Here is a 27,356-nt window from a genome sequence, read left to right on the forward strand (position 1 = left end):
TGCTTTCATTAAGAAAGCCAGTGATTAAATAATAACGAGCAGTTGCTCTCAGCCTTGTGGGCCTCATCCAAATTTTCCAACTGGCACATGTTCATATGCCTGTTCATTTGTAAAGCAGGGAAATCGCCAAATTATACAACACTCATGTGGTGTAATGTGTTGGTTTATTAAAACAATTATATCTTAGGAATTAAATATGTTTTACACACACACACACAGTTTTATATGATTTATTTTATATTTAGGTATTTTTGTGTGTATTTGAAAGAGATTTTGAATTCATCATAAACCAAAAACAAAGTATCTATGTTTTCCAATCAAACATTGTTTGATAAGAAAGAATGTTAATTAAAAAAGTGTTATACAGTGTAACAAGAAATGGCAAACATTGGAAGGAGCAGCAAGCCTTAATTATAATACTAGGATTGTGAAATTGGTGAAGGAGGGTTCAGGGTGGTCTATGGAAGGATAAGAACTAGTATCTGTCTGTTGAAACATAGACCCAAGAGTATGGCATTTCCTTCAAACACCTTTGATTTCATATGCCATTGCACCAAAAAGTCAAATCTCCATTATGGATGAATGTGGAAACTAAGTGAACACATACTTCTCATCCTGCAAAGTTAGGCAGCAGTAAGATGGGTGCAGAGATATATACACTACACATTATTTATAGGTCTTTTGATCCAAATAAGGATCTAATTATGGAGAAACTTTTACGAGATATATAGGATATATTCATCATATAATTTGACTGCAAATTTAATCTTTTTATGTTTTTTTTTCTTATATATCATTTAATTCTTTTATTTTGTATTAAAGATGATGTTAATCTCTTATATATGATTGGACTTAAATCTCGTTAACATAGTATTTTCGACAAATTCTTCTCTCAATATGATTCATTAGAGATAGGCCAAATTACGCTATATAACGAAATATTTATTGTTTATTAAACCTATTATTTCACTCTATATCTAGTTGTTATCTAATATATCTAGTAGTAAACTTAATATGTATATATATTTATTAACATAAAGGGGAGTGGAGGAAAGTGTAAGGTCGAAGATGTAAAAGAAGGGAAAGAGAGGAAATGTGATAATACAATCTGTGAAATCTCATCTTTTAATAAAGAGAGAAGTGAGGGTGTGGTCGGCTATTTGAAAACCAAAAGCACAGACTTTGTCACGCAATGGTTAACTTTAAAATGACTTCTGAGGATTGAATCCTTTGAATGAAAAAGATGTTTGTTTGGTTATTAATAGACTACTCAATCAAGGTTTGGTTAGTTTCTTGAATCAGGGCCTACACTCAATGATGCAATGAACGTTTTAGGGGAAACAATCTTGGACCAAAATTGCTGAGTATTTATTATTGTACCATTTTTTAGCCTATTCAATTGAATTATCCTCAAGAGACAACTATGAGGTTAAACCACCCATCTATAATTATGACAACGTAAGGTTGTCTCTATTGTTTCCAAACAACTTATCCCAACATGGAAACCTAATCTTTCAACTCATATATTAACTACACATTTTACCTTAAATATTCTAACAACAATCTGTGTTCCATTTTATTCTCTGCAAAAACTTATTAAATCACAATTATAATATCATAACTTTTCACCCATTAACCCCTAATGGAAAAAGTTCAAGATTTTTCATAAATGCTCACTGGATTGAGATTTTTCTGTATTTTACAATAGCACATATATTTAAATTAAATACTTCATATGCAAATTCATTTTAATATGAATTTTTTTAATGTGCGTATATGATTTAATTTTCAACTATAACTTTGAAAATTCAGTTTATTCAAACTAAAATATAATGTAATTCACTTCAATTTTTATTATAATTAATATAATATTTTTAGTATAATATAATACAATTATTTAATAATTTAATTCAGTTTGATTAATTTTACTTCTTCAATATATCACAATTTAACAACGGAAAGGACAAATTTTTTTTTAAAAATTTGTACTCCGTTACAAACCAAATAGTTCACTTGAGATTCCTAACAATTTAGTAAACTTGTTTAAACAAAACTTGTTTAAAAGACACAAAAACCAATAAAGCGTATAACTGTAAAAGTGAACTACAACGTTGATTTCACCTCAACTTTATTGGACCAAGTACTGCAGATGTTAGATACAACCAACCATATTCATAACCACTTTTTTCTTTGAGCTAATAGTCACAATTGTTGCATCCCATTCCATATATTAAAGACAAAGGTACATCAAAAACATCACTAAATTTATAAAATGTGTCTATTACTTTTGCATATTTACTTACAATGATTATTCTACACATTTTATTTTATGCTTTTGGATCTTTATTGTCTAAAAATTTAGTTGCTACGTTTTTAAACCGTCGTTATTATTTCGGAATTTAAATGAATAGAGCACTTTGATGTAATTTGTAATGTAATTCAAATTAACCATGTAAAAACCTTGCAGAATCTCGACTAAATTAGGAGAAATATTCGTATTTGGTTTAATAGAATTCTTATAAACAAAGATATAACCTACTTTAGAATTCTCATAATAAGCCTTTTTATTGTAGATAGACTCATCCATGAAAAATTACTCTAAAAAATAGAATCAATAATTTTTCTTTTTTAAAACATGGTTAACTATACTTTAACTTATGTAAATATTCTACTTGATTATATTGTTTTCATCTATGTTAATGAATGTAATTGTATAAATAATGACAAAGTTCAAGAAGACAGAATTGAACTTGAAAAGATTTTCAAAAATTAAATCAAATATAGATTTACAAGAAGTTGTTTTAATCATAAAGAAACACTAGACAATGTTCTTTAACTGTACTTTAACAAGAATTTATTTTAATTTAGATTTCAATATCCAAGTCACCAGATATTAAAAGGAACACCAAGAATTAATCTGGTTTAAATCTCATTAGTTACACTAATTAAATTTTCAATTCCAAAACTTATGAACAAGGATGACATCCGGACAAGTGTGATTTGATTATTTCATCTTTATTATCTCAGGAAAAAGTGAAAAAAATATCATAGAAACAAAAAAATGTCTAGAACGAAAAAAAAATGGTGATAGGTCCTAAAAAAATGACCTACTAAATAATTACTAATAGACTAGCCGATAGGCTAGTTAGGGTTGACCTACTGGAGCCAACAGAGAAGGTAATGGTATTAATAGCAGATATTTATTATACATTTAAATATATAAAATATAATAATAAATTTTAATATTCTATAATTACAAATTTATCATTAATAGTGCATTTTATGTGTTATAATAAACTTTTTGTTAATTTTTGATGAAGAAAGAAATAATAAAATTAAATTAGCAAAGTCTTAATTTACATAGCTGTAAATATTTCCCAACAAAAAAACGATACAGAATTAATTCATTGACAGTCCTTGAACTTCATTTTAACAAATTCTTCCAACAGTTATGCTTTGTCCTTTTCCTTTTTGGTAGCTGGAAGCTCCATTTTAAGAACTTCACATTGCAAAGACAGGTCTTAAATATCACTTGCAGAATTGGAGCTCAAAGCTAATAGAACTCATTTAAGCAACTTACGCCTATCAAATGCCACAAATTCAACCACATGAGAAATTTTTTGGAATGAAGTTGAAGTATTACACAAAGAGTCCATTGCTACCATGCATATGTAATTTATGTCGAGAAACGAGTCTAACTCTCACATTGGACAGAAATAAGAAAGTAAAACTGTATAAAAATCGAAAAGACTCGTTAATTCATTGTTTTTTAGTAAACATGTTTGAAGGGTCTAAAACGGTTTATGAAGAAGGTTATCTCTAGTGTGTAAACATTTGTAAAAAGTAAGACCAGTCAGCCTTGTAGCAATACGAGGAAACTCCCTTGCTGTTACTTCTCTTGAGTTCCACACAACCTTCTGTTCCCAAGCTTCTAAATTCGAATATTAGTTATTACTCATTTGCGTATACACCACTGAAGATTCTCCTCCAGTGTTATTCAACACACCAACCCACAACACTCATCAAATATCACCTTTTATACACTCTTTACACCTTATACGATTCGTTTTATTTGCGTATGTTCGTTCATGTGTTGACTCTGGTGCACTCGAGGAATCTACGTTATTATCATCAAAATCAGATGTTCTTTTTTCTAAGCACTTTTATATGATTCCTTATTTTGAAAGCATCGATCATGTATATAAATCTCATTTTAAAAATCGATTTTGTGAATTTAAATTAAATTTAAAGTTTATTTTTTAACGCTCTTTTCTTCCTGTCGCAATGTGTTCTTTTGTCAAAAGACTTTTGGTTCCTTGCGCTTGAAGTCACCAGCAATTACACTGTGTTACTTACGTCGGTGGGTTAAGTTAGAAACAATCGTTTTCGTTTGTGTGAAGCTTGCCTTTGCTCGTTACTTATTGCATTGAACAAATCCAGAAGTTGCTTGGAAAATGGAAACTGCAACCTCGAGGACGATACACTCGTGCCGTTTATATACCCTTTGCAACTGGTTTGTGTTCATTGCTTCATTTTTCATCGAGAAGTGTTGGTGGGTGTGAAATGGGTGGTCAAAGTTCTAAGGAGAATAGTTGGAGGCAGAGTTCATCGGTAGGGTCAAGTTGTTCTGCATCCTCTTGGAGTGCTTACTTGGATCCGATATCAGGTTATGCTTTTGATGATCCACAACCCTCTTATTCTTCGTTTGGCTGTGAAGCTTACGGTGGTGATACATTGATACCTTATGATAGTGCAAAGCTAGAGAGGACAAACTCAAGAATTGTTGATCGCTACAATTCCATAGAACAGGCAACTTCATTTTTTTTACTCTTTTATTTAACCCTTAGGTGGTATTTCGTTTTGTTATATTCAATCCACCGAAGAGAAAGATATATGTCATGCGTGTTTAAGGTTTTAAGTTACACGTCAATTCCGTATAAATTTAACTCATATTTAATTGTAGTGTGTTTTCTTGGCAAAACCTTTTATACGTCGACTAGACTAGAGATAAGATCAATTTTGAGTATATAATTGAATGTAAATCTTGTCTTTTAAATCAGAATCAGTTTGGTAGAGTTGAGTTAGATCTAAAGTCGGTGATTTGTGTGTGTTTTAATTCTAAACTTTTTTATTATCCGCAATACTTTTAGGTTACTGAGGCTCTTGAGCGGGCAGGGCTTGAGTCTTGTAATCTAATTCTTGGTATTGATTTCACCAAGAGTAACGAGTGGACAGGTAAGGCTTTATTTACGAATCGTTACTATAGTTGGAATTTATGCATGGTGTTGTAGTGTAATTTCATGAACTCGGTGTTAACATTTTAGGCAAGAAATCGTTCAATGGTCGGAGCTTGCATCACATTGGAAGTCTTCCGAATCCTTATGAACAAGCAATATCAGTTATTGGGAAAACCTTGGCTGCATTCGATGAGGATAACTTGATCCCCTGTTTTGGATTTGGAGATGGTATCTGCTAATACAACTTAACGTTATGTTTTCCATTATTTTGAAGCTAAGATATGGTTAAAAAAATTACTATGATATGATGGCAGCATCAACACACGATCAAGATATCTTCAGTTTCTACCCGGATGAAAGATCTTGCATTGGATTTGAAGAGGTGTTAAGTCGGTATAGGGAAATTGTTCCTCGTCTTCGACTTGCAGGTATTTTATAACTAGTTTTCTTGCTCTTGGGAACAGTTTTCAACAGAAAACTATGTTTTTTAGTTTTTACCATTCAACCCTATATATGTGAGTCTTTAATATCAAATATAGAGTTAGTGAAGCGTATCTTAATTTCAGGGCCTACTTCATTTGCACCAATAATTGAAATGGCCATGACAATTGTAAAGCAGAGTGGTGGCCAGTACCATGTTTTGGTGATAATCGCAGATGGCCAGGTATTCTTCAGTATATTTCTTTCATACGAAGCAATTTTCTGAGTACAGAATTGGATATTTTATTTCTTAGATAATGACTTTTCTACCAAGGACAGAGAATAAATGATCTACAAATGTTTAACACAGGTAACAAAAAATGTTGGCAGACATGGGAAACTAAGTCCACAGGAGCAGAAGACTGTGGATGCCATTGTTGCAGCTAGGTGATTGTCGTGTAGTTTTTACTTGATAATGTTCCTTGTTTGAAACTTCTTGTGCCTTATATATATGCCTGCTTTGTCACAGTAAATTTCCTCTTTCAATTGTATTTGTTGGAGTTGGAGATGGTCCATTTCATACGATGAAGGAATTTGATGACAATATCTCGTATCGTGTCTTCGATAATTCTAAGGTAATTTATTAAAAAATGAATTTTAAATTTAATTCAATCCAACCATCGGTTTGCAAATAAAAAACATTTTTTTCTAGAATAAGTTCTAAACTATAATTCTATATAAATAACAAATATCTTAATAACGAATGATATAAAAAAATTAACAAAAAAAAAATTATTAGAATAAACTTTAATATATATCTGTAAAATAAGATTTATATTTATATATAATCTAAATTAGTCTTAATTTTAGTTTATATAAAATTTTTAGCATAATTTATGTCAAATAACTTTGACTATACCTGTAGAAGTTGATCAAATGAATCACATATGATTTCTCCTTCTTCCTGTGTAGTTTGTGAACTTCACGGAGATTATGTCAAAGAACATCCCTCCTTCACGAAAAGAGGCATCGTTTGCGCTTTCTGCATTGATGGAAATTCCTTCTCAGTATAAGACAGCAATAGAGCTTAATCTTGGGTAATTATTTGGTTCCTTATTATTGATTTTAAATGAAAAATGTTAATTTGACACATAATTTTTTCATATTCATTTGACACTAAATTTTTTATTTTTTCAAAAAATTATAAAAATTAATTTTTTTAATACCATTTTACTCTTGTTAGATGTGTCAAACGAATGTTAACGTGTGTCATGCTATCATTACTCATTTTAAATTCGAGTGATAATAGAATGACATATATTTATATTCATTTGACACAACTAACCAAAGTAAAATCATTATAAAAGAGTGGATTTTTGTAGTTTTTGAAAAAAATAAGAAAGATAGTATCAAACGAAAGTAAGCAAAGAATATTTTTCTTTAAATTCTGCTAATTTTCTGTTGAATGTTTTGTGATAATTTATACTAATTACTCTTGAGCAGTTGTCTGCAAGCCAGTGATCCTCAAAGGGTTGCCCTCCCACCTCCCACATATACTGGTATCCACCCAACTCCCACAGCTCCTTCTGCCCTATGTTTCACCTATGACAATGAGGTACCACGTTTCAAGTAGAATAATGTTATTTTCTTGAAAATATCTCTTGCTATATCCTTACATTAACTTGAGATAGATTACTTTTCAAACATATTTCTTGTTGCATTTCTCATAAACTTGTTTGGAACCGTGTGCATTTAAAAACAATTTACGTATAAATAAATTTTGTCTGTTGTTTGATGATCTTTAAATCCGACATTTGTGATTAATTTGGCCTTATGCAGCTTTGTCCCATTTGTCTGAGCAATGCAAAAGACATGGCCTTCGGATGTGGGCATCAGGTAAATAGAGATATCCCTGCATTTGTTCAGAAAACATCAAATAAAATGAATTTTATTTGACATATTTTGCTTTTATTTTTCTGCAGACATGTTGTGAGTGTGGAGCAGATCTTGAGTCATGCCCCATGTGCAGGAGCCCCATTAACACCAGGATTAAGCTTTACTACTAATCATACTTCTTTCTTTTCCTTTATGTTGTGCCAATAGCAATTCTTTGCTTTTTTTCTTCATCGGTTAAATTCGTAGAAGAATAGGATTTGATGTTGTACATATGTGTATTTGATTAATTCTTTTTCTCATATCTTAATGCTTATGAGTTTGACATTTGGGATCATCAAATTTTGATCTGAGGACTGATGAATGCATAAGAGATTCAGATATTGAGTTTTTGTGTTTGAAGAGTGGATGGGAAGGTGTTTCTTGAGAGAAGTTTGACAAACTTTAAAAAAATAAAAGTTTAGGAAAGAGTTAAGAGAGAAAGACTAACATAATGAATTCCATAACTAAGTGAGTTCAATTTTCTACATAATCTCTCTACTCATTCAAACCTATTCTATTTTACAATGAACAGATTTGTTTTCAGTACTACTCTAAAAGGCTTCTTACCAATAGAGGTATCTATGTGTATATAAACTCATGTTCAACTCTTCTTTTATCTGATGTGAAACTTTATTTGTACCTAACACTTTTTTTATATTTCGGTATATGTCGAATTTGTCTTTTTGTGCTTTAACACTATAATATCGAGCTTCTCTCGTCATCAAGTTGTTCTTGTACTCGACAATGAAACATTGAATTGTTCTTTTTTGTATACTATGACATTGGAACACTGAACTACTTCTATACTTAGTCACCTAAATGTCGAAATTCGAACAATATAACATTGAGTTGCTCTTACTCTTTAATCGATTAAGATTGTTGGTCATGGTGATAATGATAACTCTTGGATGATATTACTCATGGTTATGAACATGGCACAACTCCATATGATTAAGATTGATGCCTGAACCCTACAGAATAAAAAAAGGATGACTCAAATTTATGTTTTAATGAGACATCTAATCTCACCCGGAGGAAGATTATTTTGGGTACAATATAACATTGATGACATTTTTCAACTGTAATATTTGAGGGGATTTTTTTTGTTAGTTTTATTTTTCAACTGCAATATTAGGAGGGGAATCTTTTTTTGTTAATTTTCTGAAGAAAGTTTAATAAATAAATAAAATTTAGAATGGTAGTAAGTTATTTCATATAATATTCCTTAAGGGTGGGAAAGAGGGTGAGTGGGGTGGAATTTAGTTTGTCCTGATCTCTCCTGCTTAACTTCTTGGCTCATAGATGGTATGGTCTACCGATTTTTACCTTTTTTTTTCTTTTTTTAAAATTTTATATTGTGTGTTTATAATATTAGAATTAAAATAAAAAGTTTGAATTTTAAATAATTATAAATTTTGTTTGTATTATTTAAGGGATGCAAATGTGTAATAATTTTTATACAATGCAAATGTGTAATGATTATAAAATATACTCTCTCTAGTATTTATACAATACTATAATTTTGACTCTTTGCAAGTTATTCATTTTTAAGATGATAAAATTATTTTGTTTTCTATAATAACAATTGAAATGGAATTGTAATTTACAATCCACATTGTTGTAGACTGGTCTTCAATTTTTTGATTTTTTCTTGTCATCAAATCTAATATTGTTGGTTTTGTCCATTTGATCTATGTGGTCTAGATCTTGCTGGATTGGTTTAGAGGTTGTCAAGTTGTTAGTGTGTTGTCTGTCGAGTTGCTCTGGTGTGGTTTGGATAGTTGTTAGGTCAGTACGGTGTCTAGATGATTATTGGGTTGGTCTGGATGAATTAAAGATCTTTTAAAAAAATACAAAAAAAAATTTCATGACGGTTGAGAATTGAGAAAACTCATGTGTAAAAAATATCCTTATATATCATGGATTCTAAGTTTTAAGATTAAGGGTATTTTAATAATTTTCATTCTCAAAACTAAAAAAAAAAAAAGAAACCCCCCAAACCCTTACTCACCTCTCTCATTCCTCTCAACCCTTTCTCTTTCCTCTTTCTCACTCCAATGTTAAACAATCTTACAAAAAAATGATTTTATAATGAGTTTTCATCTTATAATTTTTGTCTTATCTAATTTTATCCAATTTTCACAAGCATAAAGGAATTGGTAATTGACCTGGAAAAAATTCAGAAATACTCGCGGTTAGACAATTTCTTACAAAAAATGATTTTATAATGAGTTTTTATTTTATTATTTTTGTCTTATCTAATTTTATTTAATTTTCACAAGCATAATGACATCAAAGGAATTGGTAATTGGCCTGGAAAAAAATCAGAAACACTCAGTTGTTAAACAATTTCTTACAAAAAAATGACTTTATAATGAGTTTTCATTTTATAATTTTTGTCGTATATAATTTTATCTAATTTTCACAAGCATAATGACATCAGAAAGAATTGGTAATTGGCCTGGAGGGTTTTTTTAGAGATGATGATTCAACAAATACAGATGATGAAATTAGAGAGGTTAGTGAAGATGGTGAAATTGAAGAGATCTTGAATGAACCTTTGCCTTGAAGGTGAATATGTCAATGACTCAATTCTTTACAAAGGAAAATTTTTTAAAGGCATGTGTTTCTGATTTTTTTCAATTGGGGCTACAGTAGGGATGACAGAGAAAAGGTTGGAGTGAGAGAGATGAAAGAGAAAGGATTGAGAGGAATGAGAGAGGTGAGTAAGGGTTTGGGGGGTTTCTTTTTTTTTTTTTAAGTTTTGAAAATGAAAATTATTAAAATACCCTTAACCTTAAAACTTGGAATCCATAATATATAAGGATATTTTTGTCTACTAAAATCCGGTACACATTGCTAAAATGTACCAACTGAAAATCAGGCGTACGCGCGTTAGCAAACCCCATATATATATATATATATATATATATATATAATATATATATATATATATATATATATATATATATATATATATATATATATATAATTTACTATTTTTAACTAGTTAAAATGGAACTGGTGATATCAAATAATTTTAGAAAAACTATTATGAAAATCAAATATATAATTTTTACAACATTAAAAATAAGAAATTTTGATGAACAATTCATCTAGAATGTACTATTCTTAAAAAATAAAACTCCAATGTAATTCTATAACATTTCATTAAGTCAACTAGGACTATATTTCAATCTTTTTAAATTCAAGTGCGAGACATAGCTTTGAATGTTCTGAATGACGAAACATCCATGTTCTGATGATATCATTGCTTTGCAATTTATGATTTTCGAAGAAAACTTTCCACTCGCCATTCAACACATAGTATTTATTTGCCCACTTCTTGAAGGCCAGTGAATAAAGATTCCCATAATCATCGTAGGCACAAACCTCTACTCCCTTTTGGATATCATCATCATCTTTCAATATTGGTAAAAAATATTTTTCAGCTTCTGTTTTATTAAAAAGAAGTCTATTTAAATTAACATTCACATCACTCTTTGTGAGTCTTTTTTCAAGACGTTCTTCACTATGATATAAGACATAGTTTCTGTAGTTTACGAGAAGTGGTGAATAAGAAGCATTATGACCATTCTCATGAATCAAATATTCTTGAGAGCAAAAGCAATTCTTTGACGATCCTTCAAAATCTTGGGATTCATTGATATTTGGCCTCATATTCTTTTCACCTTTTAAACCTTCAAAAAGAGAATGAAAAAATATTTATATACATAATAACAAAATTTTGTGCATTGCATAGTTTAGAATAATCTATAAATCTATCGATCAAATTTTAAACGTACATGATGTGATCTTACCTAAACAAAACAACCGTTGTCGAATCAAGTTGGAGAAGAAATGATGTATTTTCCAAACTTGTAAATTCCTTGCACCGATTCTTTGAAGCCAAGTCTTGAATAGTAAGAGAAAGACAAATATTGAATGAGAGTTGACAAGAAAAAAAAAACTCTTTTCAATACTCACACTGAAATAAGAAAGAAATTTTAGTAGGAGAATGAATGAGTATTTTGTGTGAATTCAAGATTGTTTTTATAGACTTTTTAAGTCTTTGGTAAACAAACTAAAGATATAAGATAAAATGAGATAAAATAAAATAAAAAGATTAAAAGATTTATTATCATAGATAATTTTAATTGATAATTAATTAGTTAAAATTTGAATAAACTTTATATGTAAATATACGTACAAATATTTAAAATTTAAAGAGTATATATTTATTAAGATAAGATAATATAAATTAAGATAAGATAATAAATATTAAGATAAGATAATATATATTTTGAGATAAGATAATATATTACATACTAAATACAAAATTTCAGAATAGCTATATTACAACATCGAATTTCATCTTATAATAATAGTAATACAAAATACAAAAGTAATAAAATATAATTAATGAATAAATAGTGAAGTTAATTAATGAAATAAATATTAAATAAATTTAAACAAGTAAAGACAAAAATAGTGAAGTTAAGAAAATATAAAATATAAAATATAAAAATATGAATAATAATAAACAAAATACTAAATTGTGTTTTAAGTTTTTGTTTTAAACAAATAAAAAGGAATATGAAAAGGATAATTAAATAAAAATGTTTGTTTGTTTTGTTTTAATATTTTTATTAAGTTTTCTCATTCTTTCCAAAAAAAATTGATACTAAAATATTTTTTCTTCACACCACACCTCACTATTTTTTTTAATATACACGGCTCTAATTTACAGAATTTATTATACATTTATCAGTTTCTGTGATATATGAACAGATGAAAAAAAAAATAGATTTGTGAATATTTGGGATAAAGTTATTAAATAAATATCTTTAATAGATAACGAGGGATATAAATATTTAATTATTTTTTTAATGGGATGACGGATATCCGTTACAAATTAATAAAAAAAATTATATCTTTTTAGATTAGTTGTAATTTTTATTTTAGTATTTTTTTAAAATAAAATGGTGTGTCTCTTGTATTTTCTTGGCTTTATTTTAGGTGTTTGATGTGATACTTATATCTCATTATAAATAAAGTAACAAGATTCATAAAAATCTTTATGATCTATTTTAGTAAAAACTGCATAGATATTTTTGTTCTACAATTATAAGCAACAGAATGGAATCCAAAACATAGACTCAGAGTCATAGTTACAACATTCTCACCTTACCTCATAGATCAAATCATAGAATGAAATCATAGATTGACCAATTCGTACAACTTAATCACAATCATAATAATGAATAATGCGCAATGACTAGAAGAAAAAGAAAACTGGGTGCAGTAGCATAGCAGGTCACACAGACATAGATCAATCCGACAACCTCAACACAAATTCTTAAAAAAGGAGCCAAACCATAATCCGACCAAAATAATTATAAGACTTCTAAGCATCTTTGTGGAATGCCTTCCAAAAACATGGTTTTGGCCAAAACTTACTAGATCTTAGAAAACAAAAAAAAATGCAATCTACCTTCGAAACATGTTAACAGTTACCTGGGAGAAATCGATACTGAGAAGATCGTGAAGAATGACTTTCCTTTTCTTAAAAAAAAAAGTCGAACATCATCGGTGCTTAATCAAAAGGAAAAGGAAAAAAAACACAAAAAGCACAGTTTTAAACTAAAACTCAAAAGAAGAAAAAATGCAACAACCCATATAAAGCTGCAACAATTTCAATAACATGTTAAACACACAAAATAATTAAAAGAAAAAAAAACTGTGCAGAAATAATACATATGGCAAGCAAAGTTCATTTTCATAATCTTCACTTCACTTCCTCATTGAGCTAAAACACACACCTGAGAGAAAGAGAGAGCTGTGATGGATGGAGATAGAAAGACGACGCTGCTTAAGTGGCTGCGTACAATCTATGCACTGTTCTTTATTCCTAAAGAAATGTACATATGTGTATTTGACATTTGGGATCATCAAATTTTGATCTGAGGACTGATGAATGCATAAGAGATTCAGATATTGAGTTTTTGTGTTTGAAGAGTGGATGGGAAGGTGTTTCTTGAGAGAAGTTTGACAAACTTTAAAAAAATAAAAGTTTAGGAAAGAGTTAAGAAAGAAAGACTAACATAATGAATTCCATAACAGTTGAGTTCAATTTTCTGCATAATCTTTCTACTCATTCAAACCTATTCTATTTTACAATGAATAGATTTGTTTTTAGTAGCACTCTAAAAGACCTCTTATCAATAGAGATATCTATGTGTATATAAACTCATGTTCAACTCTTCTTTTATCTGATATGAGACTTTATTTGTACCCAACACTTTTCTTATATTTCGGTATATGTCGAATTTGTCTTTTTGTGCTTTAACACTATAATGTCGATTTTCTCTTGTCATCAAGTTGTTCTTGTCATCAAGTTGTTCTTGTACTCGACAATGAAACGTTGAATTGTTATTTTTTTATACTATGGCATTGGAACACTGAACTACTTCTATACTTAGTCACCTAAATGTCGAAATTCGAACAATATAACACTGAGTTGTTCTAACTCTTTAGTCGATTAAGATTGTTGGTCATGGTCACAGTGATAACTCTTGGATGATATTGGTTATGAACATGGCACAACTCCATATGGTAGTGCATAACTTCGTTGATGCGGTTATACTTATGATGACAGCCCCAATCCATAAGGTATATTTGTACTGTCAATGACTTGATGTTTTATGTCGATGAAGTGGAATGTGATCTTTCTTCTACCTCCAAAACTCTTTCACGGTTTACTTTGCTGATTTGGACATTTTAAATATCAAGATCATTATTTTTTGGAGTGGATATGCGAGACTTTGTTATTCGAAGAATTCAGCATTGGCTTCATGTGTGTTGTTATTCTCGAAATAACATAAATGAAATCAATTGTAACAATTGTATAAAAACAAATACTAATAACTATGATTACTATTTTTAATAAGAAAAATCAATTGTAATTAACAATTTAACTTAAAAATAATAATTTATTAATTTGTTCTTTTACTTTTTTTTCTATAATAATCATCCATTAAATTCATTTACAAAATGGAATTGTATAAATTAGTTAAAATATGATTATATTAGATACTCTATTATGTACAAACTATTAAAAAAACGTGTACAACAAAAAAAAAATAGCAATGTGGAAAGTAAAATAGTTCATGTACATTTAAAATATTACTCAGCATTTTATATTATATATATATATATATATATATATATATATAATATGTCTGTGTGTATATATAAAGACAGAACAGAAATTATGAGTTTATAAAACATGATGCAATAATAAGAAAATGAGAAGAAATATTAAATATTTAATATATGAATATAAAACGAAATCTATATAAACTTTTTAGAAAGATTACGAAACAAAATTAATTAGATTTTGATGAATGTAACAGGAGAGTACGGTAATATAAATCAACACGCCGACGCAATGGGTGCTATAAATTACCCCAACCACATGTGCTTAAATTGAACTTGAACAATCACTGTCATGGTAACTTTGTTCGTTGGTTGCGTTTTCTCTTCCTAAATTGTTGCCAAAAAAACCCATTTTGAACTTTTGATAGGTTTTTGTGGGAAATGGGTAAATGGGACAACCGTCAATCGCGAAGGTTCTTCCGCCACCGAAGATCTCCGGTGCGTCCTCCGAGATTCTACGACATCAATGCTTATCTTCCTGGTATTTTTAAAATTCCTTGTTTACCTTTCATTTGCCTATCTTTGTCTTTTGTTTTCGCTTTCCTTTTCTTGAAAACAAAATTGGACTTTGGCATTGCACTGTTTGTGTAGGGGAGGGATGTTTTGTTGAATTTGAGGAGGAACCATAATCCCTATGTTGTCATGCGCTTAAGATATTGTAATTGAACACTTAAGTTACTGATAAATCTTTGGAATGGAGATAATTCGTACTGAGATGAGTGCTAACTTTGCTTGGAGGGAAGATGAGTGCTAGTATAACAAAATCTTTCATTCTAAAATTTTGTTAGAAACTACAAATTCATGAATCGGATATTCTGTCTATTGTTTGTTATTACAATTTATTGAAAACATTCAAAGAAGGAGTGATGTTCGTTATACAAGAACTGATATTCTTTAAGTAGTAAAATTCACAATAGTTTATGATTTTGATAAATGTCCGACAAATTGTAAATAGTCTATTTAGACTATTTGTTAGGAATGGCGGGGAGTTTGAGGAAGAAAGACTCTTTGTTAGGGCTTAGGTATGCTGTAATCCTGGTTGTACCTAGTATTGTTATCTATGACTTACTTTTGTATGCAATTTCGAGTCTAACAAATCCGACCTACTGGATGCCTTTGATGAAGATGGACTCAAGAGTCAAAGGATTGTAGAAGCATGTGGCAGAGATTAATGATGAGATGTCGGGATCCAGTTCTGATAATGGTAAACACATGCAAAAAATGGGGAATGCCACCCGGGACATTCACAAAGATTTTGGGGAAATGAGAGAAAAACTTGATATGTTGGATACCATTCTACCACTTGCAATATTTGGTTAAGCAACAAGAGATAGACAATGGAGGATACTTTGTAGGAAGTTTTGCCATGTTAGAACTACTCATCAAAATAAACCATCGACATTATGATGTTCATTCTTCAAACATTGAAGGTGAGGTTTCAATGGAGTTTTAAAAGGCCCTTGAGAATGTTGAATGACCGAACATTGATCAAAGTAGCCCTATTGGGTGGATTGCTAAGGCTGAGAAGGTTTATGAGATTCAGAGAAGCCTTCATCCTTATGGAAGGGGTTCTTGTTCATGAGTGTTGAAACAATTAGTGACAAAACAGGTCAGGAAGGATGATACTACTCTACTACCACGCTGAGAAGAGAGAAACGAAGAAGGAATATAATGAATTTTGTTTGTTTGATGCACACGAGTATTCTTATTTAGAATGAAAATGGTATACAATAATAAGGGTCTATATGGGTTCATATATTTTATTTTCTGCGACCATCTTCTGTTTCCAGCATTTGTAAGGAATGTAGCTCTATTTCAGTCTTGTTTCATGTACAAATGTAGAAATATGTAGCTTCATTTCACTCTCGTTTCATATACAGATGTAGGGAGTTACCATTGCTACTACATCTTTTTTTACATCAATATACTGAATTTCTTGTTTTTCAATCTTGTAAGAGTATTGGCAGGACGGAATACCTGTATGGGAGAAGAAGTACTGCACTACAGTTGGATTGGTACCGTGGCAGAAAATCGTTGATTCTAAGACGTTGATATGCTGCCACAGCAATGTGTCTGAATGGAATGATTCAGCTGCCGAAGAAGCATTCAAAAATGCCAAAAAGCGTTACTGGGCAAAGATCAACAGCCTTCCTTGTGATATTTCTCTACCTGATCCGGATACTTATGCTGATGAAATAGATTGGAACCCTTCTATTGATCCTGATCTCATTAAGGAAATAGATAGAGCATTGTTTACTGTAGTTGATGAGGAAGAGATAGAAGCTACGAAATGCAAAAGAACAAAAACTTCAGATAGTGGTGAAAATCCTTGGGAATGTCCTGCTGGTAAAGTGTATGAATTGAAAGAGGTAAACTCTGGAAATGTGGATAATACTGACAATCCATGGGAGCGCCACGTTGGTGGTGGAAATGGTGGATTAACTGGCAATGCTTTGGAAGGTGGTCTTCATGTGTCATGGGGTTGGAATAAGGGAAAGGAAGATAAAAATCAATGTAAGGATTGGGATTGTGGAAACTTAGAGGATAAAGGATGGGGTAAAGTTAGGGACAGCCCTTGGATTCAGCAGCAGCCAACTTATTTGTCTAATAAAATTGGCAAATCTTCTTGGCAATGCAAATCTAGCCAACAGAATGTAACTCCAATGAAGACAGAATGGAAGCACCAGGGCATTGGTGATGTTTCAAGTCATTTGCAATTTAGAAGGAATTATGGAGGTTGGAGTGCTCAGAATGAGGGCAACCAATGGAGGCAAAACTCTCATCGATTTCAAAGAGATGGCCGTCAAACAGGTCATTACTGGGGCATGGAGAAAAGTAAAAAGAGGGATTTCTTCTATTGATACCCATTGTAACTCACTCTTTTTTGTTTTCTTTTTGTTGGCAACAAGTTCTTTTTGTTTATACTGGTGTTATGGTGGAATGGAACTGTTTGCCTGAATTTTGGTGGTGAGCGGCTTTTGCTTTCAACAGTATGTGAGCTCTAAAGGTTTGTTGTCAGAGTAAATGTTACAATACTTCATAGCCCTATACGTTCATTTCTCAATCCTTGGTGTGTAAACTTTATTTATTTCACTGCTTCAACCATCCTTTGTTATTCTTTTACATTTTGCTTGGATGCCATTCTTTTATATTTTGTTTGACTTAGGAAGTGGAAAATTAGTGAATGAAGAAAGAAATAAGAGTGAAACAGAGCAAAAATTGAGATCCTTTAGACTAAGGAAAAGATGAAAAATGAGAAGAAATAAATTAGAAGTTTGATAAAAATATATTTAAGTAAATTTTAAGTTTTTTTATAAATAGAAGCACTTTTTATTGAATCTTTATTGATTTTGTTTTATATATTGAGTTTTTGTTGTTTAATTTTTATATGAATCATAACATTTTACAATTTTTTTAACAAATGAATACAAGGAATCAATATAATAAAGCAAAATAATAATTACATCATCCAATAATAATTATGTTATTGAGTGAAACTAATTCAATTGAAAAATATAAAAATATTTAATTTTCAATAACAAAATTAATTAAAAATATATAAATTTACAAGAAATTTCAAATTTAATGTAAAAAAATGGTAATTTGATCATTTAAACCAAATGTTCTTGTATTAAAAGTTAAATGTGGTTAAATTTGAACGAATATTGAAATACGTAGTGCTCATCTCAATTTAAAAAAATTTGCCAACTTTGCCTGGTTACTCATTTTTAAAAGTTTTGATTATTTTATACCAGTAGAGGTCTTAATGTTATAAAATAAGATTATATAAAATACTTAAAAATCTAAAACAAAGTAAAAAACATTAAAAGTAAAATGAAAATATTTTTTTATCATAAAATTTAAGTACAAATTAAATAATATTTCAAAACACAAACTAAAATAATTTGATCTCAAATGAAGATCTTATAATAATGTCATGTGTCACTTTTAAGATAAGGGTGATGTAAATTTTTTTTATTTAATCTCTATTTTGTTTCAATTCAATTCTATATTTTATAGATCAAATTTAACTATTATATAATAATATTATTAAAAATATTTAATAATATTAAAAATATTTAATAAAAATATCATCATAATATTTTTATAAAAGTTAAATTGTGAGAGTTTAGAAAATAGAATAATAGAAATGATATTGTGTTTTCAATTAAGGAACTATGCTATTTTAGTCATATTCATTATTTAAATTGTTGGATCATTTGTTTGAAGATCAGGAGGTGTTTAAGTGATCATTGTGGCAAGGTCTTCATTCCTATCTGGTCAATTCTTGTAAAATAGTAAGTTAATTTCTACTCTTTTTCTATGTCTTCCATGTTTTCATATTGATGTGACCTTAGCTCTATGGCATGTATCATCTACGTTTTTATTAGGTTCTTTATTGATCAGTAGTTCTAACGGTGTATCGTGATCATGATTATGTGAATTGTAGGAGCATATACAATTTTTTATATGTGGGAGTTGTTTTTGAGTTCTTTAAGGTTGTTTGAGTTTCTAACACATAAAGGAAGCTAAATACCTTATTTCTAAATTTTTAGTAGCTTGATAACCTGAGTTTTTATGTGGTAATTGCATGGAATAATTAATGAAATCTGTTTTGAATTATATGGTAGTAGATTGTGTGCCATGTTAAAATTGATGATTTGGTATTGTGAATTCTTGATGTAAAATGGAGATGGTTTATTGAATGAACTTGATGTTATGAGTTTGTTTTTGTTTCATTTAGCACTTGGTTAGCCACTTAGTTTACCAAAATTGGGTCTTTAGGATGCTTATTTGCTATTTGGGTTGTGGTAAAGTGTTGATTTGATATAATGGACTGAGTCATTGACTAAATAAGAAAATTGATATCGAATGTTTAAACATGTTTTTCAAACAATCACAAGGATAATGACACCAATTTGGTCATTTGAATAATGCTATAGTACACACAAATCAAGATTTAGAGTTGTTGGTTTTTGGTGTGGCGTTGAGGGGCCTAGAGTGGCGCTGAGCTCTACAAAGTCAGAGAGTCATTGGACTTCAGGGCATTGAGCGTTGCAAAGATAGTGAGCTCTTTGTGTTCTGGGCGCTAAGGGGCACTTTGGGTCGTTGAGAGCTACTAAGACAATGGGTTCTCTATTTGCTAAGTGTTGAGCGGTATTGAGTGACACTGAGCGTCACTTCTCTACTACATGTTTGAACCTTTTTTCTCCTTAATTCGCTAGGCGAATAACATGAGTCATTGGGCGCTCTATTTCAAGTCATGTGTTGTTTTATGTATTTTCTGATTCTGGTTTGAGTTTTAAGCTGATTTATATAAATTAAATGCTTACCTATGTGGAAATTATGTACATTGTATTGTTAATGAACATGGTTGTATGTATGGTTAAAGGATATATGAAAATAATTTCAAGGAGGATTTCTTGTGGTTGTTTCATGTATTGATTTAGGGATTACACTTTGAGGGTTATCCTGACACTCTAATAACTAACTAATCTTAAGTAGAGAAGAGTGAGTTATGTGGTGAGGAGTAGCAGAAGGTCTTAGTCTATAGTTAAATTCCTTGGTCATAAGTGGTAGACAGATTAACCTTGTGTGGTAGCTTGGGTAGACAAGTTGTTTCACCACTACAAATGCAGAACTCGCAAGAGTTCAACATCAATACATGTATCCACATAGTCAAATATAAAATTTATGTGTATGCTTATATTTTACTTGATTTAAGAGTGTAATTGTCATATTATTGATCTAAAATGTATGTTTATTTCTTTGGTAAAATTAGTTTATCCTTCGGTTATGTTTGTATGTTTGCTTGTGTTTTCCTTTTGCAATGATCACGTGATTGGTGTGAATAGAGGATAATGTTTCAATGGAGCAATTGTTAGGCGGTGCGAGAACTGATGTATAAACACAAAGATGGATTCTTATGTATATTTGGAGTTTTGAAAAACTATCTTAAAACAATCAATCTATGTACAAGTACTCTTAGTTTTAAAAACTCATTGTATAAAAAGTTCGGTGTTATGGCCAAATTCAAATAATTGTAATAACACTTTGGATAATGATACTCGAACAACCAAATTTGACAACATTTGAACACGGCACACGTGTCAGCGTTTGAGAGGTCCACGTTTTCAAGGGAAAAAGCTGCTGCATTCTGAGAAAACTTGCTTGAAGTGTGACGTGGCGAGGGACGGGCACGGGCAGTTTAGGGTGTGCGTTTCAAATTTGAAATTGATTTTCGAACTTTGCAGAGAGAGAAGCGGCGCGAACATTGGGGACCTAGACAGAGAGACGAGAGAGTTGGAGAAAGGGTTCACGAGCGAGAGAGAGAACGACGGAGTGGTTGCCGGAGTGCGCCGTTGAAGGTCGAAGGCCGTGTCGGAGAGATCGAAACCCTCCAGCCCGTTCCGTTTGACGGCGCCGCAGCTCCGACGTCGACCGCTCGACGCGAAGACGGGATCGTGTTTGGTCCGTTCCGGCCCAGCGACTTAGGGAGGCGTTGAAGGTGTCGCTTCGTCCCAGGTGGTTCCGTCCCTGTCCCGGAGTGCCGCCGGAGTGCCGCGAGAGATTCGCCGGAGTCTCGCCGGAGTTTGGGCTGTTCGGAGGACCAAAAAGAGGGGTTTTCCGGGTTGTCAGTCCCACCCACACCTTAGGCAATCGGCTCTGTTCCAACCGCCACGCGTGGTCTTCACTCAAGGTTGGTTTCTTTTTTGATTTGTCAGTGCAATGAATGTTGAATACATGGATGATGTTGTATTTGGATTTGATTTGCTTATGTATGAAACGTCTCCCAAGTGGATGTTGTTCTGTTACCAATTTTTATACAACTTCTTTGCTTAATCTTACATTGTTGTTGTAATGTTGTTCGATTGGTAGTCATGGACCTAGTTGGCCTTGCTGTCAAAAAACTTCAACCCAATAACCCACTTCATTCGACTTTGGTAGCAGTAATGTTGGTGAACCAAGGGTCCTAGAGAATGTATTTTTATGCGAGACGAATTTGTTAATAAAATGTTAAGAATTGTTCCCAAATTTTGTTAGAAGTAGCTGAAATGAGGGAAAACAAACAAGCCACACCAAAATGAGAGTGATGGACGTAGTTGGCCTTGGTGTGCAAAAACTGGCACCCAGGTACCCACTTATTTTGCCTAAGGTACCAGTTCTGTTCCTGTGCCATTAGTGTTAGAAAATGTTGTTTTATGTGGCACGAATATGTTAAAAAAATGTTAAGAAATTGTTCCCAGATTACTTAGAAGTAGATAAAATGAGGGAAAACAAACAAGACACCCCAAAATGAAAGTGATGGACGTAGTTGGCCTTGTTGTGCAAAAACTGGCACACAGGTACCCACTTATTTTGCCTAAGGTACCAATTCTGTCCCTGTACCATGAGTGTTAGAAAATGTTGTTTTATGTGGCACGAATTATATGAATTAGTAAATGACTATTATTTTTTTGTTCTCTTTTTTGAAAAGGTTTAATAAATGCTGACAATGTTTGTTATGATTTCCAATTTGTTGTTTTAGTTGATTGTGTTGGTGTAATGTAATTTCAGTTTTTGTGTTGGTGTAGTGTTATTATACATTGAATTCTGTGTTATTTTGATTTGGGGATTACTGTCATGTTGGTCACCTCCTGTCTAGTTCAAATATCTGGCATTTCTTAAAGAGAGTTTAAATTAAATTCATTGTGCTTGAATATGAATACTATGTATTAAGTTTCCGTTTTCTGTTCATTCACACCCCATCCGTCTAGCAGTTCCAGCAGCACGCCCATGAGAAGCTTGGGAGCTGCAACGTTGGAAGCATTCACGTCCAGCTGCATCAAACAGCAGCAACGACAACACACACCGTCTTCAAGTCCAACCGAATTGGATGCACATGTTGAGATGGGAGAGAAGTGGAAAGCTGACACAGACCTTGTTTATTCCAGCATGGGCAGCGATGGTGTGCAGAACATGCAGAAGTGTAAACAAAATGGAGGGCCCCACATGGCTTTATCTGACAGAGAAGCAAAAGAGTGATGGAAGAAATTCATTAAAGGTTGCTAATGGGAGACAACAGCATGGCAACCTGGCTGGAAACGCACGAGGCAGCACCAGAACGAGACTTGAGAATTTGGCTTTAAAAGAGTGAGAGGGTTACGCTTGGGAGGAGGCTCTCGGTTCTTCTCCTCCAAGTTCAGTAGATTAGTTTTCAACTCCAGATAATGTAATGTAGTGAGATTGTTGTATGAGAGTAGAGGTGCCGTGAGGTGCTGTGAGGTGCATAGTGAGATTGTAATGAATTTTAATTTGAATGAACAATGTCATTTAATTTCCTGTTACTGAATTGTCAATTTTATTCTACTGATGCGATTAAATTTCTGCTGAAATCTGATCTGTGTTGTTGTGTGTCTGCCATTTAATTTATACTGTTGTTGATTGTTTGCAATTTAATTTTTACGTTCGTTTGTACTGATAGCTTTATTGTGCGAGTTTACTGTTCCAGCAATTGCGTTTCTGGTGGTTTTGAATTCTGCACGTTTACTGTTTCTGCCTGTCAAACCGTTCGGTCTTTAACGTCACTGTTAGAGATCGTTCGTCCATCTTTCATCTGATTTGTATTTGCTCCGTGACGTTCGGCTTGTCTCTGTGTTCGTGCTTGTTGTTTATTGACCGTTCGTTCTTAATCTTCATACCGTTCGGTCTGTTACAGATCGAATGGCTTCTTCACTTATACTTACATCTACCGTTCGGTCACAGTATGGACGTTCGGTCTTTACCTTGCTGCTTTAACCGTTGGGTTGATTCTTTATTTTCTGGTTTAGCTCTGGTCTTGGAACCTTTAGCTTGATGAATGAATATTCTTGTACCGTTCGGTCATTAACGTTCGTTTTTGTGTTTGGTTTAGTTTTCAATATCATTTTCCATTGCCTGTTATCTTCATACCGTTCGGTCACCTAATACCGTTCGTCCTTTTCATTAACTGCTTTTACCGTTCGGCTTTATTGTGCTCATTTCTGATTTACTGCCTTAACCGATCGGCCTTGTTATAAGCACCGTGCGGTTAGGACGCTCGGTAATTAGCGTTCGGTCTCAATGTTATTACAGCTCGGTTTTTACTTCCGTGCAATTTATACTTCAACCTTTCGTTCTGTGCTTTGGACCGTTCGGTCTTTTATATCACCGTTCGGTTTTAACACTGGTTAGAACCGTTCGGTTTTCTGCTTTCAGCTTTTAATTTTCATAATTTTGTCAATTGTTTTTAACTTTCAACTTTTAATTAATTTAATTTTCCTTGCAAAACAATCCAAAAAAAACCCCCTTTTTTTCGTGTGTGATCTATGACTGAACCGCAATATTGGATTAATTCAAATCATCAATAACTCGTTAAATGGATTTAGAATCTTAAACAAAAGATGAACATTGGGGCACCTATTGCTGCACCAAATTCAATAAACTGGCCGTAAAAGGTTATCATATGACGCTACAAAGGCGTACATTAACATAATTACAATTTGCTTCTTAGGAGGACCACGAAAGTCACTATTGACTCGGTGTTCAAGAATCAATATAACAATTCCAATCACAAAAAATGAGACAGTCGTACCACACCACATATCTGCTGTAAATGGTTTGAGGAACACCCAAGCACTTGATCCTGATTTGTCGATAGGACGAGCGTCCTCTGTGCGCTGGACGAGCGTCCTCTGCGCGCTGGACGAGCGTCCCCTCTGGGCAACAAGCGTCTGGACGAGCGTCCTCTGCCAGCTGGGCGAGCGATCTCCGTTCTCTGGACGAGCGTCCACTTTCTGGACGAGCGTCCTCTGCGCGCTGGACGAGCGTCCTCTTCTCGATGCCGACAGCCAAATGATGCGCTCCCAATCCTTATTCTACTTCGAAATAAACAAACAAAAGCATAAAAAACATTTAAACAGTGAAAATTATACTTATATCAACAATTATATACTTTTCATGACAATTAACACTAAAACTTACTCAAAAGCACAACAATTTAAGCAACAAAAACAAGTAAAATTTACACCTATCACTCCTCTCAGCCAAAGGTGTTAATTATACAACTAATCACCCTGCATGTTTTTATGCCACCAAAGATCTATAAATTGACGTACACATATCACATCTCTTGATATAGTTTCCAACAAAATATATCACAAATCAAGATTAAATTTTAACAAACAACTAAAGACACATCCAAATCCACATCTATGTTTGGAACCACTTACTGTAAACAAAGGCTAAAAGATGTCAGCATACAAATTGACAAACCACACGAAAAGATGATAAAGGAATGTGCTGTACCATTGTCCTGATGCTGCAGAGCAATAAAGCCCGGTATTTGGATCATAATAATAGCCCAAACTGCTGCTATAATAGTACCTGGACCATCAAATATTGATGTCAGAACAACCTTATAACAGCTCTTTTTCGTAACAGAATTCATTAGAAGAAGAAGTGGGTACAAACCCTCAACTTTTGCCACCTCCTTAATACCATAATGATTTTTTTTTTGGTTTCGAAATTTACAACAAAGATAAATAATGTCATGTATATCAGACTATTTCCCAAAATTTACATGGAAGAGAAGAGCCATACCCAGAAGATTCATCATACACATAATCATTTTGCAATGCTCCACCTGAAAGAAAAGTAGAACAATGTTAAGTAAATACTAGATTGATTTCTTAGATTTGCCCGCTCTTTGGCAGCTTTGGCAGCTACTTGGGGATTCCTTAAGTCAACTTCACCCTCCTCGACATTTCCTTTGTCCACAACTTCATCTCCTGGCTTCACTTTCTTGCCCTTTGGAAACCTAACCCTTTTTGCTCTGTATAAATTCAACAGAAAATCTCAAAATTCAGTTCCACAAGCCAATCATTACAGCCTCTAAAGTTAAAGCCCCAACAAGGGGACTCATACACATACAACATATTACCAATCCAACAAAATTTGGGAACAATTCTTAACATTTTATTAACAAATTCGTCTCGCATAAAAATACATTCTCTAGGACCCTTGGTTCACCAACATTACTGCTACCAAAGTCGAATGAAGTGGGTTATTGGGTTGAAGTTTTTTGACAGCAAGGCCAACTAGGTCCATGACTACCAATCGAACAACATTACAGCAACAATGTAAGATTAAGCAAAGAAGTTGTATAAAAATTGGGAACAGAACAAAATCCACTTGGGAGACGTTTCATACATAAGCAAATCAAATCCAAATACAACATCATCCATGTATTCAACATTCATTGCACTGACAAATCAAAAAAGAAACCAACCTTGAGTGAAGACCACGCGTGGCGGTTGGAACAGAGCCGATTGCCTAAGGTGTGGGTGGGACTGACAACCCGGAAAACCCCTCTTTTTGGTCCTCCGAACAGCCCAAACTCCGGCGAGACTCCGGCGAATCTCTCGCGGCACTCCGACGGCACTCCGGGACAGGGACGGAACCACCTGGGACGAAGCGACACCTTCAACGCCTCCCTAAGTCGCTGGGCCGGAACGGACCAAACACGATCCCGTCTTCGCGTCGAGCGGTCGACGTCGGAGCTGCGGCGCCGTCAAACGGAACGGGCTGGAGGGTTTCGATCTCTCCGACACGGCCTTCGACCTTCAACGGCGCACTCCGGCAACCACTCCGTCGTTCTCTCTTACGCTCGTGAACCCTTTCTCCAACTCTCTCGTCTCTCTGTCTAGGTCCCCAATGTTCGCGCCGCTTCTCTCTCTGCAAAGTTCGAAAATCAATTTCAAATTTGAAACGCACACCCTAAACTGCCCGTGCCCGTCCCTCGCCACGTCACACTTCAAGCAGGTTTTCTCAGAATGCAGCAGCTTTTTCCCTTGAAAACGTGGACCTCTCAAACGCTGACACGTGTGCCGTGTTCAAATGTTGTCAAATTTGGTTGTTCGAGTATCATTATCCTAACACTTTATATGTTTTCTTTAAGTTAATTGCTTTTATTTATTGAATATGTAGTAGTGTTAAAATTATTAAAATAGAATGTTACATAAATAGAAATGGAGAGTCCTACCATGTCACATACGATATAAAATTATTGATATATAAATATTTAAAAGAATTAAAAAAAGTTTAATATAAAATATGAATTTTAATAAACTTAATATTTGTTAAAACTAATAATAAAAATATCATTATAATATTTATATAAAAGTTAAATTTGATCTTAATTTAGAAAATAATAAAATTGTTTCTGTTAAAAAAAATAAGACTTTGAGACAAAATAACAAATACAATGCAGGAGTGATATGTATATCAATTTTATTGCACAGTGTCTATATTTCTAACAGGTGACACATGAATTAATATCATTAATATATTACTAATGAAAAAGACCGATTTAAATCATATTTCTAATAATAAAAACTTAATTTAGACTATTCAAAATTTGAAGTTCAAAAATTAAGATTTTGAAACAAATACGAAAATTAAGAGATTATTTAAACCTATATTTCATTATAAAATATTTAACATTCTTTGTAAAAATAAATAATCGTCTAAAACCTTTGATTTAAAAAA

General features: G+C 32.4%; 2 protein-coding genes and 2 long non-coding RNA genes across 5 annotated transcripts; 3 read left to right on the top strand and 1 right to left on the bottom strand.

Moving 5' to 3' along the window:
- Positions 1–4,439: 4,439 nt before the first annotated feature.
- On the top strand, positions 4,440–7,933 carry LOC124842491 (E3 ubiquitin-protein ligase RGLG2-like). Its single transcript, XM_047318992.2, has 11 exons — positions 4,440–4,809; positions 5,151–5,235; positions 5,325–5,465; positions 5,552–5,665; positions 5,804–5,901; positions 6,028–6,104; positions 6,187–6,292; positions 6,630–6,754; positions 7,161–7,272; positions 7,497–7,553; positions 7,640–7,933. The coding sequence occupies exons 1-11, from the start codon at positions 4,564–4,566 to the stop codon at positions 7,721–7,723; spliced, it is 1,245 nt and encodes a 414-aa protein (XP_047174948.1). The 5' UTR covers positions 4,440–4,563; the 3' UTR covers positions 7,724–7,933.
- Positions 7,934–15,059: 7,126 nt separating this feature from the next.
- LOC124842510 (uncharacterized) lies at positions 15,060–17,933 on the top strand. The gene is made up of 2 exons (XM_047319009.2): positions 15,060–15,291; positions 16,767–17,933. The coding sequence occupies exons 1-2, from the start codon at positions 15,192–15,194 to the stop codon at positions 17,669–17,671; spliced, it is 1,005 nt and encodes a 334-aa protein (XP_047174965.2). The 5' UTR covers positions 15,060–15,191; the 3' UTR covers positions 17,672–17,933.
- A 3,070-nt stretch (positions 17,934–21,003) lies between these two features.
- LOC148201301 (uncharacterized) lies at positions 21,004–22,945 on the top strand. The gene is made up of 3 exons (XR_015784911.1): positions 21,004–21,510; positions 21,855–21,944; positions 22,571–22,945. It is a non-coding gene; the product is annotated as an uncharacterized LOC148201301 (long non-coding RNA).
- A 1,217-nt stretch (positions 22,946–24,162) lies between these two features.
- LOC148201302 (uncharacterized) lies at positions 24,163–26,701 on the bottom strand. 2 transcript variants are annotated; one of them, XR_015784909.1, is made up of 4 exons: positions 26,098–26,700; positions 25,410–25,641; positions 25,116–25,193; positions 24,163–24,685 (listed from the first exon to the last, which is right to left on the bottom strand). It is a non-coding gene; the product is annotated as an uncharacterized LOC148201302 (long non-coding RNA). The 2 variants fall into 2 exon arrangements; XR_015784910.1 differs by lacking the exon at positions 24,163–24,685 and adding an exon at positions 24,847–24,883 and having other exon boundaries at positions 26,098–26,701.
- Between the last annotated feature and the right edge of the window lie 655 nt (positions 26,702–27,356).

The sequence above is a fragment of the Vigna umbellata genome, chromosome 3 (assembly GCF_029865625.1).
Source record: "Vigna umbellata cultivar VRB3 chromosome 3, Vumbellata_1.0, whole genome shotgun sequence".
Lineage (NCBI taxonomy): Eukaryota > Viridiplantae > Streptophyta > Magnoliopsida > Fabales > Fabaceae > Vigna > Vigna umbellata.